The 20,612-nt window shown below is 40.1% G+C and overlaps 1 protein-coding gene across 1 annotated transcript in view; it reads right to left on the bottom strand.

The window, feature by feature from the left end:
- The window catches only part of FAM234B (family with sequence similarity 234 member B), a 33,100-nt gene extending 12,488 nt beyond the window's left edge, over nucleotides 1-20,612 (bottom strand). Inside the window, 5 exon segments of the mRNA XM_039876403.1 lie at nucleotides 3,285-3,415; nucleotides 4,501-4,689; nucleotides 8,178-8,282; nucleotides 10,997-11,395; nucleotides 20,295-20,612. Coding sequence (XP_039732337.1) covers nucleotides 3,285-3,415; nucleotides 4,501-4,689; nucleotides 8,178-8,282; nucleotides 10,997-11,395; nucleotides 20,295-20,331 — 861 coding nt within the window. The 5' untranslated portion in view covers nucleotides 20,332-20,612.

The following is a 20,612-nucleotide window of genomic DNA, read 5'->3' as shown; positions in this document are numbered from 1 at the left end:
GAACAGCTGACCACAGGATCTCTACTCTGATACCCAGAAATCCCAGTAATATTTAGTCGCAACAAGAATCAATGCAGGCAGTGATCTCCCATTGTGATATTAATGTTTGGCCTGGCCACTATCAACCTACTCTCAAGCAAAGATAGGCAAACTTTTTCTGTGAAAGGCCGCATGGTAAATACTTTAGGTTTTGAGAGCCAGATGGTTTCTATAGCAACTACTCTACCGCCATAGCGTGAAAGCAGCCATAGGTTATACATAAATAGGCATGACTGTGTTCCAATAAAACTTTACTTAAAAAAACCAGCAGTGAGCCAAATCTGACCTGTAGGCCATAGTTTGCTGACCCCTGCTGCAGAGGATTTTATTTGGGGAATAGAACTGTTGGTTAGGAAATATGAGGACTGTATCAATAATCTGACTTTAGTGAAGCTTTTGACAAAGTTGATCATCATTAATTCTTCAGCCAAGATAAAGAGAAATGGTTTTCAGTGTACCCAGAGAAAAAGTCAATGCCAATCCAGAGGGAGGTTTTAGTGAAATGTCACAGTACTGTGCCACTGTCCCATTCCTATTAATCATTCTCATCAAAGACCCAAATGAATAGAGTTCAAGCTTATCACAAAGCTGAGAGAGATAGCTAATTCACTGTATGAGGAACTCAAAATTCAAAAAAAGTCTTAGGCTGGAAGATGGGTCAAAGTCTGGAAAAAGAAAGTGGGCTATTAATTAATTGATTAATTAAAAGATGTGAGTGATTATAAACAAAAACTGAATCTTAGAAAGGCTATTACAATTTTGGCTAACAGAAATACAGAGTCTATATCAAAAGAAGTAACAATTTCCATGTGTTGCTATAACTGGTTACATTATAAATAGAAAACTGTTTTCAAATATAGGCACATTTTAAAAGAGATACAGACAAAATGGAGTGTAAAAGTAAAGAAATCAAAAAAGAGAGGGGTCTGGACTTCGCATGGCATGAGGAACAGTACGAGAAATTGGGGATATTTAACCTCGGGAGTAGCAAGCTTAGAGGAACGAGGTTAACAGCTAAAGGGCTTTCATGGAGAAAGAGGATTAGATTCATTCAGAGTAGCTCTGTGGGGCGGAAGCTGGACAATGAATGGAAGCTATGAGAGAGCAGATTTCTCATCAATATGACAGAATTTTCTAGACCTGACCAAAAGTGAAACAGACTGTCTCACAATTTAGTGATATGCCCATCGGCCTGAGTACTCAAGGAGAGTCTGGGGGCCAAAGAGTCCAGAATACTCCATCAGAGACTGCAGCATGGTGTAAGAGGGTTAACCACATGGCTTTTAAGGTCCCTTCCCACTGGTGTTGTAGGCCAGATCACTTCCTCTAACTTCAAAACTGGTCAGCTGTCCCAAGCCCACCTCACGCTAAGCCCAGATCTCAGAATGTAATTGCTCTAAGTCGCAGGCCTAACATGTTTCTTTCCTTGTGAAGAGAGAGCCTTCCATATCTGTAGCTTAGAGGAAACAGGTTCCTCAGAGTCTTTGTTGCTGATATAAAAGTCAGAAGAGGTCAGTATAAAGATAAAGCCACTGCTCTAAACCCACTGCTTCTCCAGCATTTTTCTAGTATAGTCTACCACATCTGTACACTACTGTGCAAGTAAGTAAATTCTATGAGGCAAGTTAGGCACTTTTTTTGTTTTCTGATAGAGACAAACAAAAGGCACAGATCAGCAAGAAGCCAACCCTTCTAGCAGAGGCTCCCTCACTATAGAAGGTCCGTGAAGGCCTAAACCATTATCCCATCAACCACTGCTGGCTAATAAGATGCCAGATGGGGTATTAAGGTCTAGATTATAAACTTGTTCAATGTCTTGCTATGCCTCTGCTAAACATAATTCTATTAAAAGAAACTCCCCATACTTTCCACTTTGAGACTTCAGAGAATCACTCCCTGATGAATATAATCATTGAAATTTTCCTCAGCCCCCAATCTCATTATTCACAGTAACTGCGATAAAAAGAAAGATTATGTAAATATTTCCTGAATTCTTGGTTCAGTCTACTTTGAGACCAATTGGCTAGTTGAAGAAAAATTAGCAGAAAGTACCCTTAAAACAGACTAGCCTTCAGAAATTTTCCTCATCTTCCTTCCTCTCATCTCACAAACATAAGGTATCCTAGTGAACTAGAACGATGCTCCTCAAAATGCATGATCGGTGGAGCACTTTGAGTTAGTTTATGGTACTCTTGGCAGAAAACCAAAAAACAGTGATAGGTTTAATTCTATTCTAAATATTACTTGCAGATTGTATAACTCATTTTATATACATTACGAAAATCGCAACAGCAAACACAGGGTCTATTAAAATTAAAAAAGCTATCCAAGGAGGCAAAATGATCTGTATCCACATTTTTCCACAACTATTCTTTGCCAATTGTTCAATTTTTTTGTCCACAAGCATCTCCTGGCAGGCTCACACTAGGATGTCTAAGAAAAACTCTTAGAGGAACTTTGACATAAGCTCAGAGAAAAGCTTTAGAAATAAAAAATTTTTAATTGAGATAATTCTGTTCATTAATGTATTCTTCCCTGTGATTTTGAGGAGAAAAAAAAAACTACTGCGATTTTCCCTGGGCAGAGAATAATCGGCTCCAGGGCCCTGGAGTTCCAGTGAAGCATAATTTAAGGACCACTGTACTGGAAACGAAGTCTGTATTGTCACAGCCTAAACTACAACTATCCTTCTTTGGTCACTGTTGTTATTTCTTGTGTGACTTAAAATTTTTTCTTTATTAGTTTGATGAACTTTCTGTCTGTCTTTTGGTTTTATAATCGAAATAAAAGTTAAATACATAAAATATAATAAAACTAATAATACATACACATGCAAAAAAAATACCAGGCACTACTCTAGGCACTTTAACATGTTAGCTCTAACTTTCATAACAATCCTGCCAAAAGAAATAACATTCCCATCTTACATACAAAGAAACCAGGGCTTGGACAGGTTCTGTGGCTTATCCAAGGCCACAAAGTTACAAAGTGGTAGGACAGGAATTCAAACACAGAACTATCTGGCTGCAAAGCTCCACCATGTTACAGTCAATGAAACCAAAATGAGACAGCTGGGAAAATGGTTTCATAATGGTAATATACTCATTTAATCTCACAAAGCAAATTTATTTAAACCTATGCCCTTGTAATAAGATTTCAAGTAGCATTTCCCATAACAATACTAGGAACTGACTAAAGTTGAAGCATTCCCTATAAGAAAAAAGACCATTTAACATAGAGCATACCTGCAATTCTCCAATGGCCAGAACCACAAGATCTCTAACGCCATCTTCATCTACGTCAGGCAGCACCACCGCTGGGGCAGCCAGGGTACCATTGGATAAGTAGTTTGGATTTAAAGTCCAAATGGCTTTCCCTAGAGAAGAACAAATAGGCTGATCACAATTAGGGCTTTCAGCCTCTGGAAAAAAGACAGACGCAATGCCCCCAGGCCAGAAAAGAGAAACTCAGAGGCTGAACAACAGACAGCAACTACCACGCACTATTTCCTTTGAGTTTTTATCTTATTGGGGAGGAAGGAAGCAGGGAGTGTAAGCTGAAATCCTCAAGTATCTGGCTCATAAACCCATGCAATAACTTCACACCTAGATTTTTTAGATAAAATGGAGATGCTAAAGTCTCTCCAGGAGAGAGGAGCCCACTTGTCTAGGACAGAGGAATTGATCTGCGAGAGATTATTACAACTATTAAGGAACCATCCAACTTCTGGTGGGTGGCCCACCAGAAGATCAATTCTCTCTCCTACCATATGTTCACATGAGTAGAGAAATTATAGGTTTTCATAGAGAAATTGTAGGTTTTCAAGATGACTTCAGCTCTAGAATTAACTCATGTTCAATTTTTTTTTTTTTAACTCAAAAGTATCCCATGACCAAACTCCAACCTCTGAAACTGGGAAGGATGTTATCTATTCAGCTTCACTAGAGTCCAAGGTGTTAACAAGCATATTGGCAGTATTCTTATGACAGCAAGGAGCCTTCATCTCTTTTTCATTTCTTTTGTCATAGATGTCTGATTGTAATAAGAAGATAAAAGGCCAAATCAACATGCCTCAGCAAACCTTATGTTCTTCACTGATATACTTTTTAGTAGTTAATGCCCAAGTTTACACATGGACCCCATATATAGCAAATATGAAGAGACAACGTTCAGCTGTATTGTACAAAGAACAGAGTAGGGAGACTATTTACAAACCAAAGGCGTCCAGGTAGTTCCTGTCTGGATAAGTCAGGTTAGCTCTATCCTATCATCAAACAGGTTAAATCGTAGGTCTAGTACTCAATCTACCCTTTCTGTTATCTCTCTTAATAACCACCTTCCAGAGAAGTAAATCAGATTTTCCACCATGTGAGAGTGGAAAAGTCCCTTCCCCACCAGATTGTTCTCATCTGAGATTATAGCTCACTGGAGCAGAGATCCTTTATGACAAATGATCGTTACCTGATGTCGCATTGAATGCACTGAGCATCTTGTGTGTCCCTGTCACAAGGCAGATGGTTTCAGCCACGCTTCCTGGCAGCAGATCCAAACATGTAATATCTCGAGCCTCCTCGGGAAGGGGACTAGACCAGAGTGTGCTGCCATTCATCCCGGAAAGGCACACGAGAATAGAAGCTGGCCTCGAGACACCTAAAAGCACACAAGAGAGACAAGAAAGGAAAAGAGGCAGAGAAGATAAGAAGTAGAGATAACCAGAGGACAAGAAATCAAAAGTAAATGGTGGAAAGGCAGCAACTCTCACCTGTGTCTTTAGCTCCCTTCCATATTCCTGGCAACAAGGTCTGAAAACAGAGTACCTTTCATATCTGCTCAATGCATCCCTCGTGCGAGACTAGAGCTGTGGACCTCCTCCAGGCTGCCTTTTGCAACTCCACTCTTGCACCTCCCCCAACACATCTGTTTACATGTCTGTCACCTCGGGCCCCACCAAATACTGATATCCTTAAGGATAAAGACTGCTGCGTTAATTTCTGTATCCTTAGTGCCTTACAAAACACCTCGCACATATAACAGCCAATTGTTTTCTGACAGGAACAAAGGAAAAAAAACATCAAGAATAAGGAAAAGTAGCTGTTGAGAACAACAACAACAAAAAGCCAGGAGAAAAACGTGGGACTAATATAGAATATGTGCAGAGCAGGAAGCAAAATACCTGAATTCTAAACATCCCTAGCAAATGCTCCCTGAGAGCAGAAAATGTATCGTTTCATAAATAAAAAATAAAAACCTAAAGATTACACTTGACAATAAATGTGTGACATAAGGGTTAAAGAAATGAAGTTAGCGATGATCAGTAGATCTTCCAGGTCTAGGATTCCATGGAATCAGCTGATTTGGCCCCAGTCAGGAAAGAATACTTGGGAAAAGTATCCTAGGTCCATAATCCTTTATGTCACTTAATTAACATCAGAATAATACTTCTCTTGTGCTGGCTGGAAAATTACTGCTTGGCTATCGCCCATGGGAACATAGGTCATCGCCCATGGGAACATAGGCTATCACCCATGGGAACATAACATTCTAACAATAAGCTTTCTGCTTCTGTACCCCGGCCTGCACACCCGACCTGTGGGTTGACAGGTAGTGAATAGGAGAAAAACAGACCTTTGTGTTTAACACAGAATGAGGAATGGGATTTAGGGCTTAAAAACCCTGTACCTCTACATTTCGGGGCTGCTTAATTTGGGGTCTGCGTACCCCTGGCAGACCCAGCTGGCTGAATAAAGAGTGTGTTTCCAATAACTCACTGGTTTCTGGTGGTCTATAGAGAAATTGTAGGTTTTCAATTTCTTTCGGGGGCTGGCGGCTACAACACTCTCTCTTTATATTCACTTTCAGTTTTATATTCACTTTCAGGATGGGATACTGAACCCATCTCACATACTTTCTACCTCTAGCAACAACTAATACAGATATGGAAATATAAGTCTTAGAGCTTTATTGTACATATTCCTCAGTGCGACTAATTAAATATACAACCTAAAAACAAGGGACAAATTGTGGCTGTTTCAGGCTTGGCTGCTAGAAGCAGTGATACACATGACAAAGTGTGGTAACGAATGTTAACATCCAGACATCCCAGGAATGCTATGATTAATACTGCACTGTCATTCCCCTTTAAGGCCCCCACTGACTCCACATCATTCTCTGACTCATTTTTGTCCAGGTGGTGATGGGTTATCTCTTCCCCACTAGTCTGTGACTCCTTGAGGCAAAAAGACTACACTCATCCTATTTAGCTCAATATGCGACAAGCACAGCTCCAAGTAAGGTGCACAGCAGGCATTCAATACGTAATTGTTGAGTGAATGAACAAGAGAACAAATAAAAACACAATCTTTCTTATGCTCAGTGGTGCAGACCTTCTAACTCAATGTCTGGGGTTATGAGCACAGCAGTGTGACATGATTGTTAAAGGCATGAACTCCAGAGCCAGGCTCCCAGAATTTGGATCCCAGCTGTATCGTTTCCCAGCTGGAGGACACTGGACAAGTTCCTTAACCTATGTCTCAGTTTCTTCACTTGCAAATGGGGGAAAATAATATTAGTCTACCTCACGGGATTGACTTGAGGGATAAATTCATCCACAGTATATGTTATGAACTTACGATGTTGCATAGCACATAGAAAGCACCATATGTTAGCTATATTATTATTTTTATAGTCTGTTACCAAATCAGGCTGGTTCGTATTGCGACCAAACGCATGACCTTGTCATTATGGATCCTGAAATGTAGCAAACCATGCAAAATACCAAATGACTAAAAAAAAAAAAAAAAAAAATCTCTAAATCTAAAAGTGAATGGGGGGAATTTTTATTTCAAAAGCTAATGAGTTACAGGCAGAAAAAAAAAAATGTAACTAAGGTTCAATCATAAAAGTCAGTTTCTTGCCTGGAGGTTCTCTCTGTAACAGATCTGTGTCTGTACTGCTTCTACCAGTGCACAAGCCCCAGAAAGCAAGCTCTAATGACATCAGAGAGGCATGCAGCCTAGAATTCTCTAAAATAGACCTAGATGTTATTCCAGGGCCTGAATGATTAAAAAGTGTTTTCTAGGGCATCCTCAGCCTCAAACTTGAGTTCTTGTATCACTTTACAGACTACAGTTTGAATTCACTTTAATGGGGGCTGTAAGACAAACCAAAAGCCCCTGTGTACTTATGCTGAAAATGCGAAACATTTTTTTGTTTGTTTGCAGTTAACATGTATGAAAGCCAGGGTCCCAGGAAACAGCACACTCAATTAGAGTAAGTTGTGAAAGGTTTAATAAAGAGACTATAAGATGTGGTCAGGGTACAGAGAAACCACAACGAACAGTACAGTCTCTCAGAACCATTACCACTCCCAGGCCCAGAGGGACAGGGGAGGAAGGGACTGCTGGAATCCAGAATAAGAAAGTCCTGTAAGAAGACCACTTAGTAGGAGCTGTAACCTGTGATCAAGTATGTAGCCAGACTGAGGTGACCCCAGAGAAGAGGGAGCCAGGGGAACACATCCCCCTTCCTCACTCTATTTATTCCTCTCCTCCAATTTCTTGTTTGTGCTCCCTACTGGCCAAACTCAAGTGGAAATCCGCAGGCAAGGGGGACCCTTGGTATAAGCCATAGAGGTCAACCTCCCAAAGCAGAGCAGACAGAGAGCAGAAACAGAGGAGTAAACAGGAAAATACCTAGCCAAGATATATGTGTGAAAGATAAGTTAGTACGTGAACAAAGCTTTCCACGGGGGATGGGAAGGTAGGATAATCAATGTTTATCTAAGAGGCTATGGAAAATTGGGAGAAAATGCAAGAAACCTACGTACTATGCTGTGCACTGCAGGTAGGTGGGCAGGTCACTTCCTCTCTGGATCTCAGCTTCTTCACTGACCACTAAAGTTACTTCCAGCTACAGCACTCTGATTTCTTGAAATGAGCTTTATTTACATACAGAAACTTTCTGATAAGGTTTATCATGTATGACAGATCCATGGTGACTTTCTATTCACTGCAGATCTTTTTTTACACTGCCCCCCCGCCGGCCCCCACCGGAGACAACCCTGATGCTTCCTCTTAGCTCACAGCCCCTTCAATCAATGAGCTTCTCCCACAGCGGCCTCTAAAAGACACAGCTCTTACCAATTGCACTCGCATTCCTTGACGTTACAAAAGAGAGAAGTACATCACGCAGGCCATCTTCATTCACATATCAGCTGTGTGGCTCCAATGGGGACAGGTCTCCATCTGATAAAATACACATAAAAAAAAAAATACTTAGCAAGTTACCACAAACCTGTTAAAAAAGAAATGAATACATAGCGCCTCCATAAAATCAGGCAGACTTTCAGTTCCCAGACAGGCACAATTCTGCATATTCCTCTTGTTAGGCACACCTAAAATCCCTGGACGTTATATATGACAAATGTAAAAGGACCCTGCAAGGTAGTGAGGAGGCAGACCTACTAGGGGCTGTGAGACCCAAGGAATGACAAAGTGATGACTCCCCTGGGTTTTCTTTTGGCTTCAATTGCCAGACAGGGTGCTGCGGAAGCCAGCAACCCAGAAATGCCAACAGGCACAGACAAAAAGGCCCAAGAAGAGCTGGCTCTCCTAACCTAGTAAGACAGAAAAGTTTTAGATAAAAACTGCTCTAGTCCAACCAAATAACACAGATAAGACTGTGGCCCCACCCTTGGAGCAAAGGCCAAGTGAGGAGTCTAGACTTCCACCCCTACCCCATGGTAACCCTCCACCAGGGGTATCTAAGAGAAGGCTGGGCGGGGAGCCAGGACTTTTAGCCCTAGCAGCACTAAGGCCCTCCAGACAACTGAAGACTATCGTTCCAGCACTCCCGCACTGAGGCAGACCACCTCTCATTCCCGCTAGAGTGGTGTCGACAGAGACCTAGTGGAAGCCTGGACTCCCATCTCCACCTGGCCGTGACAAAGTAGGCATGTCGTCACCACCACCACTACCACCACCTCCGCCTCAAGACACACACACACACAGTGTGAAGTCAGAGGATGCCTGTCAAATTTGAAGAGAACCCACACATGGCTAGTGGAAGTATAAACTCGTACGACCACTATGGAAAATAATTTAACTTGAACTATTAAGATTGAACCTGCATATACCACTTGACCCAGCAATTTCACTCCTAGGTTGATGCCCTAGAGAATTCTTATATATCAGGAATTCTTATGTACAAGAACCTTCTTAGCAGCATTATTTTTTTCAAAAATGGAAACCACCTAAATAAATGTTCACCAACAGTAAAATGGATCAATAAATCATGAGGTATTCATACCATGGAAAATTACACAGTGGTGAAATGAGTAAACTCCAACTACAGTACCTCAATATGGATGAACCTCAAAAATATTTTTAACAAAAAAGCCAGTCACAGAAGGCTATATGATTCCATTTAAATAAAATTAAAAAAAAAAACACACAAGCAATATTAGACACTATATAGTTTAGGGACACATATGTGGTAAAACTGTAAAGAGAAGTAAACAAATAATCAACTCAATAGTGAAACCCTTGGGTGGGAGAGGAACATGGTCAGGAGGGATACATGGGACATTTCAGAGGTCTTTATGATGTTTTATTTCTTAAACTGGGTGGTGGATACACTCAGTTTGTTACTAGTCTTTACACTGCATATAAATATTACGAGAGCTCACTAAGAAAAATCAAAAAAGCAAGGAAGAGAGGAAGAGATAGTCTATGTGGGAGAAACATAACTCAAGTCACTTCCGCTCGGTTTCACTTTAAAAGAGAAAGGTGAGAACACAGAACTCATCAGAAGCTACTCTAACTAGGATCAGAGAATTTCAGAAATAAAGTATTTCCAGAACGAGATGACAAAAGGGTATGGAACATTGCAGAGGAGAGAAAACTATTCCTCTACTCAGGGGTTTCTAGCTGGGACTGCCATAGAATAACGAGAGAAAAGCATCCAAATTTTATTTAATGAAACTGTGCATGTACTAGGAGTCCCCAGAGAAAAATGAAATGGCTAGGCCCTAGCTCTTATATCCTAGGTCGAACAAAGAGTGGCAACTGTGGAAAAGTAATTAAAACATATGAGGAGACTACAGGAAGATAAGAAGTATTTTAACAAGGTATGTTTGTACAGACTTCCCTCAGCCTCAACAGCCTGTCTCTGGTGATAAGAATGTTTCTTTCCTCTTGGTATAGAGAGAACACCTTTCATATGGGAGTTTCATCTCCTGATTTCAAGAACTGAAGGTCAGTGGCCTTCTTGCATTTGCTGCTGTCCAAGTACCTTTAATTAAAAAATAATCAATACGCCAAAATGACATATTTTGGGGTAGAGTTTTTTGAACCCCTTCAGCCTACTGCAGTTTATAAGAAACAGAACCACTCAAGCACTGATAGACAATTTAGATGTAATCCCCATTCTTGACCCAGAGCAAGCTATTTTAAGGAAGCCTGCTCCAAAATGAGACGAAATTGCTAGAATTACTCGGGCCGCACCGTCTTTACCATTTTCTCTTTTACTTGAAAAGAAATTCTTTTAAAATTCAAATTAGGTCAGGCTTCTATAATTAAGGGTCCTACGAGAGAGCTGGCCTCTGTCTGGCCAGGCCTTGAGCCTTACTTTTCTCTGTAAATAGCCCTTCCTACAGCTTTGCTCTCCCCTGATACAGTATCAGTTGCATAGCAAAAACCCAGAAAACCAGAGCTCTGTCCTATCTGTGTCTAATTAAGACCAATGCCAACAGAAACACAACAAAGCAGTGCTCTTCTCAAGTTTTTAGAGCTGTATCAATCCACCTTTTTGTTTCATTTAAAATCTTAACCTCTTAAAGGCACCTCCAGATGCAGGGGGTGAAATGCTATATGACAGACATTTATTTTTAAAGACTTGGAGGAATTTTCCATGTAATCATAAGTTTTACAGAATTAGGGCTGAAAATCCTACAACTCACCTCCTTGGGGGCCCAAGTGGCGGCTCCAAGTGCTGTGCAGATCTCTGGGGGGACAGGGGATCAGGAAAGCACATACAAGCACCAGGATCATTGAGATCAGCAAAGTTAGCAGAAAGACAGATGTGCGCACATACGACACAATGGAAGAGGTGGCCTTCTGCTCCAGGCCTCCGAGGGGTTCCGAGGGGTAACCCTCTGAGGTGACCTCTGAAAGATGTGGCTTTGCAGCCCCCGCAACCTCGGCATCTGAGTCAGGCTCTGGGGCTTCTCCCAGAGGACTCTTCCCATTTTTGACCCCTCCATTCTTCTGCTGCAAGTCAAGCACAAGATCATCTTCGCTCTCGTCACTGTCAGCCTGTGTGAGGGGGTCATACTCCCCTAGGTCTGGGCTCTTCTTCCCTGAAAAGACAGAAAGCCAGAGCGTCATGGAGAATGAGGAAAGAGAAACCCTCACCAAATACATGGCAACTATAAACACCTAGGAGAACAAAACAAATCTAGGTTTACAAGCTTGGACCTTGGTGGCTCTCTATAAAATATGCCAGCAAAGGGAGGAATGGGGGGCAGAGGAATCACAATGTTCTAGAATTATTGTTTTCATGAGTTTACAATATTGGAAAAGGAACAGATAAAGTAGTGAATTTCAAATACTTTCTTAGTTAAAAAAAAAAAAAACCCTCTTAATTTGTTTGAATCTCACTAATGAAAAAGACCATGGCTCTTATATCAAATTTGCATATGTCTAATATGCATATTTCCTTTGTTTTCTGAGATCTGTGATGTTCCATTCTTTCTTGGGATGTCCCTAAACCTTTAGAACAACTGTTCTCTGTACCCAGCTTCTCATAGTCTATTTGTGGCTTCCCAACTGTTTCTACAAAACAATTTAGAAAGTTGAATGCTAAATATCATCTGGAGATGTTTTACTGAAAATTCATTTCTGAGAACCTTCCTGGGATTCTGATGACCTGTCAGTACATGTTTCAGTAAACAGTGTTTAATCTCTAAAAATGCTATTCTGAGCACATATTCTGGGATGAGCTGGATCAAGCGGGAACACAGAAGTAAAAGACATGTCTTGAAGCTGGTTTACACAACAAGCACCTGTTTTTACTTAGACCCTATGTTTATTTGGGGTTGCAAAGAGGTGGTAACTACAGGAGGTCTTAAGCGCACTTCCTCCCAAGACACGTCTTGGCCTTCTCTGCCAATGACCTGAAGATTTTACGCCTTTATTTCATGCTATAATCAAGTAAAAACCAAGAAAATTTTTCTGTGTTTAGAAATTACCTGGTAAGCTGTAACTAATGTAAATGCTATGGTTAAATCTTTTGTTAAGAAGAAATACAAAAGTCTAATTTGAAGGAAAAAAATTCTTGATACTAATCTCTGCTTCTGATCACTGTGATCTTGGTAATGTCACTTCATATAATATGTCTCAGTTTGCTCCAGACATGAAATGAAGCAATAAAACACTACAAAGACCAATATGGGAAGTAAATGCTTTAATGTAAAGTTTAGTGTTTGGTATATAGAAAGTCACTAAATGTTTGACTAAAAAATGAACGTGCCACAGAATAATTTTGTAACATTAAGTATTTTGCAAAAAACACACAGAAGATACTGAGTAATCTGACATTCTACAAACTAGAAATTTATATGTATTTTCACTTTCAGAGCTATACATTTTTTCCAATAAATACTGTATTTTATTTTAAAAGGCATAAATTATAAGAAAATAAACAAATTATTAGGAATTTGATTCAAACTAGTACTTCCAGGATATGCCATAGTGTCACTATAGGTTCCAGTTAATCTCATAAAATTTATATATCTACTCTATGAACCAAATCATTTTATTAACTAGGGTATTTCATTCCCTAACTATCCCAGGTAACTTCAGTTATAATAATTTGCAAACAGAACCTAGGTTGTTGTAACATTAACTATAAAACTTTTTAAGTGATTTTTTTAACTAAAAGAGTATACCTGATGAGATTAAAAAAATGTGCTATACACAAAAATGGAATATTATTCAGTCTTAAAAAGTAAAGAAATTTTGACACATGCTATGACACAGATAAATCTTGAGCACATTATGCTAAGTGAAATGGGCCAGTCACAAAAATACAAATATTGTATGATTCCACTTATATCTCGTTAAATTCATAGGAACATAAAGTAGAATGGTGCTCTCCAAGGCCTCGGGGTAGGGGGAAATGGGGAGCTTATTGTTTAATGGGTATTGAGTTGCAAGATGAAAATGTTCTGGAAATTGGTTGCACGGCAATGTGAATATACTTAACAATACTGAACTATACACTTAAAAAAGGTTAAGATGTTAAACTTTGTTATGTGTACTTTACCACAATTTAAAAATTTTTAGATAACAAAAAAAAAAAAAAAAAAGAGGCAACTGACAAAGAGGAAAACATACACAGCAACCCCAAACCCCAGGCCTGGAAGAGATTCTAAGAATTACATAATCTATCTTTACCCCAATCCAAACATGCAACTCCTTACAAAATCCCACCGAACAGCCACTTAGCACACATCTCAACATAAGCAGTATTAGGGAATTTATTGCCCTCCAATCTGAATGCGGTTCCTTACACTGATTCAAGAATCTACTCTGGGCATTTACCAACTATCTGCTCTAGTTTTAATTTCTAGGACCCTCTTCCATGTGCAAGTCCTTCAAATACTTGAAGGTAATAATCCTAAGAAACATAAAACACTATGTAAGAGCTCAAGTCTTTATAATAAGACAAACATAAAGTCAAATCTTAGCTGTCACTTATTAACTGTGTGACCTCAATTAAATTTCTAAACTTTAGAAGCCTCAATTTCCCTATTTATGAAATGGGATAATTATTATTCCAATGTCATAGAATTTGTTATGAGTATTAAATAAGATATATGCATGGTTCTTAATGTCAGGTTAACAGTCACACTCAGTAAGTCCTAGTTTCTATAATTATTGTTGGCATTACATTTCTCACCTTCCCTCACCATCTTCTCATTCCCAGGTTACAGATCTCTACCTATTCCAAACCACTGCTGGAAGAAGCACTGTTTCACATGTTCTTGACATCCTCCTCTGGACACAGTGTAATAGGTCTATGCTTTTTAAAGTACATTCCCAGAACTGGATACAATTGCAAGGGTGCAGTCTGACCAAGGCAGGGAAGAACAGAAGCAAGTCCCTCCTAGTTCAGAGAGTACCCTATAATTCAGTTACTGAAACCTAAGATCTTGTCAGCTTTCTTGGCAGTCATATCATACAACTAACTTATTCAACTAAAACTCCCAAGCATTTTCTATACACACTCAAGCTATTCCATAATTATACAATGTTCAGCATCAAGTGAAAAATTTAGCATCGACACAACAAAATTCAGTTCTGCTAGTCAGCTGTCACCTTGCAGCAAACAGACCTTAAAACAGTATCTTTGTCAAAGTGAAATAATTACTAAAATATTGGTTAACAAAACAGTTTAAAGAAATGCATTTTTATGATAGCATATACTATCACAAGCAGGAAGAAAACCTGGTTGTGTATGCTACAAAAACCTGTAAAATTTTTCATTAGTTTATAAAAATGTACAAGCATCCTTTGAAAAACAAAGCTGTTTGGTCCCTTTAAAAAGATTATATGTTTCCAGTTAATGATGGCAAAGGAATTCCCATCAGTCTCTTCCCTAAAACCAGAGCTAGGGAGATTCAAAAAAATAATAATAGTAATAGGACAGCTACATTCTCAAACTACAATTTACAAACAACTGTTGCCAAATGCAGTGAACTTGGTATCCAATTGAGGAAGCACATTAAGAATAGGCACATATAGCTCAGGTCTCCAGCAACGAGCAGAGTTCACAGAATTATTAATGAGGACAACAATAATGATGATGATGACGACGATATGTACTGAGCGCCTACTATTCCAGGCACTGGTCCAAGCACTTATATATATTAACTCATTTAATCCTCACACCGATCCTGGGAGGTATTCTCATTATCCCCATTTTATCAAGAAGAAAACTAAAATACAAAGAGGAAAGTTGCCTAAGATCACAGAACTATCAAGAAGAGCCAGGATGCAAACTCAGGCAGTTTAATTAGAATCCACAGTCCTAACCAATAAATTAGACTACCTCCCCTATCCCACAGGTATACTGCCAGAACAGTCATCTCTTGCTTGGAAAGACAACGCCTGGGCTCCCAGAAGCACCAATGAGCCCCATTCACCACCACCAGGTCAAAAGCAACATAAGACAATGATGGAAAAAAAGCACAGCCTTCTGGAAATTTACAAGAAACAGGCTGTGAGCAGGTTAGAAAAGTAGCTGTGGCACAATTAGTTCAGGAGAGGTGGATTTTTTTTTTTTCTTTTGACTGTCTGGGTTGAATCGGGAGACGAAAACCAGATAGTAATTCAGAGGACAGGTTTAATATAGAAAATTATTAAACAATGAAGGGAGAATAAATACAGAGCTGGGTAAAGAACTCTAAAAGGCACTGAAGGATTGAGAGGTAAGGTCTAAGGAATAACAAACTTGGCATTTGAAGGGTCCGGGTCCACTTTCACAGATCAAGCAGCAAAGGTGAATTTGGAACTCAGGGGCAATAAACTGATAACTGACACAACAAAGAGAAGTAAATGCTAAGTCAGCATATGCTAAAGCCCTGTGACAAACCGGCAATCCATGCGAGTCAGGATAGCGACATCCACCAAGAAAGAGCAGTCGGGAAAAAGGCTGAGTTAACAAGCCTGGATTAAATTCTAGCTTCCAACTGCCCTAGCCCACTCCTCTGGCCCCAGCCTGTGCCCATATGTCAGCCAGAAATTAGTTATAAAACAACTACTCATTTAAATATGAATAACAATCAGAAAGGAGCCATCACTAGCAGTCATTCTGTAAGATACCACAAAGTTCTACAAATATTCAAGAAAGAAGTTACAACAAAACATAGCAAACCAAATCAGCTAAAGAACAAATGAATACTGGACAAACAATATCATGAAATATAAGAAATAACGAACAGATATTTCCCCATGGAATTCAAGACATTAAAGAAAATATATATATAATATTTCTAAGAAGGAATGGCAACTCAATAGAGATGACAAATAAGCAGGACTCAGGAAAACAATGGAAGAAAATAATAAAACAATTTTAGAAAAGATATCCTTATTGGGATCAGCAAAAAGAACAGACATGGCTGAAAACAAAGCCAGAGACATAAAGGATAGACTGGTGAAAATCAAGAAAAATAAAATGGGAATAACAATAGCTGGCAGTTTTGAACACTTACTATGCACTCTTCCAAGCCCTTTTACTGTCTTATCTCATAAATCTTCATAATAACTCTTTGAGACAGACGCATTACTATCTTCATTTTAAAGATAAAGACACTGAAGTTTGGAAATTTATGTAAAGGGCTCATATTTAAATAGCAAGTAAGTAAGTGATAGTGCAGGGATTCAAACTCAGGCGAGCTGGTTTTGAAGTCTGTACTAACTACCTATGTGCCTGCCATGGAAAAGAGCAAGGCTTTTAATAGGACTGGAAGAAAGGGATGGATATAGAAAACAAAGGTCATCCAATACATGCATAACTGAAGAAGAGAACAGACAAGAAAATGGAAACAAAAACAATATTTAAAAAATATACAAAAAAAGTTCCTGCAATAAAACAAGAACTAAAACTACAGAATAAAGGGTACACTGAGTCCCAAGAAAAACTGATGCAGAAAAATCAATATTGAAACGTATCCTAGTAAAGGCACTAAACTTCAAGGACAAAGAATCATATAAGCAGCCAGGTTAAGGGAAAAAGAATCAAGTCACTAATTATGGGAACAAATTTCAGGCTGATTTCTCACAATAATATACATTACTAAAAGATCATGCAGCAATATGTAAAAAAAAAAAATCCTCACAGAAAAAACATGGGGTGCAAAGTACAAGAACTCTGACCCAGACACATTTTTGAAGTATAAAGGCAAACATGCAAGAACTGAGAGGCTATCTCACTCCTGAGCCTTTCTTTAAAGATCATAGAAGATGAGGATTGATTCTTACCCAAATTCTTAAGATATTTACTTTTACACTATTAATAGTATATATTTTTCCAGACAGTACAAAGAGAAACCTCAGCTTAATTATTATAGACTTCAGTTTCGATTAGAGAACTCCTAAGTAAATATTTTTTCTCATTCTGTTTCACCAAAAGACAACAAGGATGTATAAAGTATGCCAACTCCTCTGGCTGAGGAGCTAAATATCAAAACCATGCTTCAAAGCTCAGGGCACTTCGGCACTCTCTGCTGATTTCAGCTACCACCCACATTTTCAATCACTGCAAAGTCTTCACACTGATTTCACAATACAGCAATATAAATGAGCTTTCTACAGCTATCATTTTTCCTCTTAGGAAGACTAAGGATGCTGGTTACACATCCTCTATACCAAAATGGTATAGAGGAAAACATAAATAGCAAAGAGATGCAACTGTACCGTGCTCAAAAGTGTTCAGGAAAATATACTATAATATATACTATTCTATGACATGTACTATACATGGACTGTACTATACAACTACAACTAAAGGTAAGTAATTCACATCATGGATTAGTTTATCCAGGGCACATAGTCATCCTAAATTACACACATTAAAACAAACCATTACAATAACATTATGCTCTGATGTTCCCTTCGGTGTTTGACCTTCAAACTTTAAATGGACTAAAAAAAATATACTTAAGAGATAAGCTGTCCCACAAACTGCTTTATGAATGTCACACTGTCCTTGTTATTAATTAACCTCATTCTATGCATGTGAGCCAAACATCTTTCCATCTTGAACTTAGTGGAAGGGCTTAAGACTGTGAAACACATTCCCAGCGACTGCTCTTTCTTCATGAGGTTGATGACTCTGTCACTAGCTCACTATTATATCAGGCCTTCCTTCAGGTTATCACATTCATAAATTATCATGGTGTTAATAATAACAGCTAACACCTATTGAATAACTATTATGTGTCGAAGGTTAATAAACCTCTAAAGTACATCCATCTCTTTTACTATGCCAAATTACTCTGTAAGGTCAATATGTAGTAGAGTGTGGCATGTAGTGAATATTCCATAATAATATTATTACACATGAAGAAACTAAAGCTTAAAGAGATTAAGTAACTAATCTGGTAAAGGCTGGATTTGAACCCGCCCGTTTCATGCTCTTAGTCACCATTCTATTCTGTTTCCTTAAACATAAAAATAGGAAGGATGTCATTGCGGTGATCATTTTGCAATAAAAACAAATATCAAATCACTACACTGTACATATAAAACTAATATATGTCACTTCTATCCCATTTTTTAAAAATAGGAAAATAACTAAGGTAACATGACATAGTAACCCAAACAGGACAGCAGCTCACAGTCCCAATTACAGTGTATCCAAAAGAGCTATAAGAAAGCAACTTCTAATATAAAAGCTTAGAGTTGTGTTTGGAGTGGAAGAGAAAAAAGGTAAGAGGGAGACAAGCTAAAGTACAAACACACTGCCCCCTCCCCCCAAAAAGAACCTCACATCACAAGAACATATGGCTACTGCATTTGGGCCTAAAAAAGTAGCAAACATACCTGACTGCTCAAGGCAAGCTGCTGTTTAAACATAGGCCCAAGGACCAGACTGTGTTTTCCTACCCTATCAACTGACCAAGTTACTACAACTGAATACTCCAGGGTGTAATAATGCCACAGCCTCAGGATGTGAGAATGAAGAAGAGCTCAAAAGTTTCAAAAGCAAGATTGTCTTGCATTCCCATCCTCAGAGAATAACAATTACTTATGCTGGGGGAGGGGGAAAGAACCTAAAAGAAAAAAAAAGAAAGCAAGCTAAATATGTCTAATATCTCATTACCCCCTTGGGAGGATATCATCCTGCACTAAAGCTACACAAGGCCACTCTCTTCAAAGTTAATTAATCCTGCAAGTAAAGGGACAGGTGTCCCATTTTATTCAAATGTTACACACACATTCTAAGATATTATCAACATTTCTTCCAATGTTCTAATGAGCCTATGTGAAAAGAAATGTCCTGGGTCATAAAGTCTGGGGACAGAGATGCATATTTATATCAAATCATATCTAACCCAGTTATCCATGGCTCAGTGTAGCATACTGGAAGCTCCTTAAGAACAAGCACCCTGCGATCCTCCCGCAGTCTTATGCTGGATATCCAGGAGACATCTAAACTAGCCCTTTTAAAGACGCCAGTGAGAGCAACTGCTTTTCTAACACCTTAAGTTATCAGCAAGCAAATGTTTATAGCTTAATGTTAAAATTTTAGGTAGAACCATAAATTTTTTAAAGCCTTAATGTTTAAAATTTATTTGGGCAGAATAAATATACTCTTACTAAAATAGCAGTTTTCTAGCAGCACAGTCCCATTCTGGAGGTTTAAGAGGGGGTGAAAAAAACTTGGAGCTGCTCCCTAAAGTATTGAATTAGCTCTGGAGGCTGTCATCACCACCAGCGCGTCTTTAAACAATATTCCATACATTACCTGCAATTTGCAGGTGCCAAATCATTTCCCTCATAAATATTTAGCTTCGACAACCAGAGGCTGACCAAGAGGAATCAAAAGCCCAGGATCTAGCGTTAAAAGACCCAGGCATTCAATTCCAGGTCTTTCAATACTGCTTGCGCGACCTTGGACAAGTCAATTAGCCAAATGCCTCTCGTTTTCCTCTTTCGTAAACTAGGACGAAAAATACCTGTGCCACCTACCTCACGGCTGCGTCAATGCTGTCATTAAATGAAGAGGCTACTCCAGAAGGTCACACGTCGTCCTGCTGCCCCCTCCCTCCGCCCAGGTCCAACCCAAGAGAGGAGCTGGAGACCCAGCGGTACATCAACCGCGGCGCCAGGGAAAGGATGCTCCCCTCACCAGCCCTGCCCTTGAGACGGCGGCGACACGAGCTCTGACATTCGCCGCCGCAGCGGCACCAGCCCGCTCCCCGCCACCTGCCCCGCAAGCTTCCGGTTATCCCTCCTTTGGAGTTTCCCAGGCTCGCCCCGCGCCGGCGACCCCCGACCCACCGGGCGCATCTCTCGCCCCCTGGTGGTGCACGGACCCCAGCCTGCAAAGACTGCACCCGCTCCCTCCGTGCGCCTGCAGCTCCACCCGGGTTAGGGCCAGGTCCCCACCGGCTTCGCCCCCAGAGCCTTGCCTCCCAGTCTCCTCAGGCCCTGCAGGGGCGGGGTGGTCGCGAGGCTGCGACGCCTTACCCGGGAGTTTGAGCGCCCTGGACAGCACGGTCGCCATGGCGGAGGCCCCGGTGCGCGTGCGCGCTCCCGCGTCCTGCCGGGAAGTGTAGTTTCGAGCGGGCGGTGCGCGGGGCTGGGACCTGCAAAGGTGGGAGCTCCGCGGGGAGGCAAGGCCGGGAGGAGCAGCTGGGCTGCGGCCTCCGCGCCCATGTGCAAGCGCCTGTAGGCACTTCTCCCGCCCAGTCGAAACCAGGCCCCTGATTTGGCAGGTGACTTAACCAGCCTGTCACTTTCCTCCACAGTAAAATGGGGAGATGGTAACTCCCACGTAGGCTTGCA

Source organism: Pteropus medius, unplaced genomic scaffold (assembly GCF_902729225.1).
Source record: "Pteropus medius unplaced genomic scaffold, Ma_sr-lr_union100, whole genome shotgun sequence".
NCBI lineage: Eukaryota > Metazoa > Chordata > Mammalia > Chiroptera > Pteropodidae > Pteropus > Pteropus medius.
The sequence above is the reverse complement of the archived record's forward strand: the minus strand, read 5'-3'. Positions and strand labels throughout refer to the sequence as shown.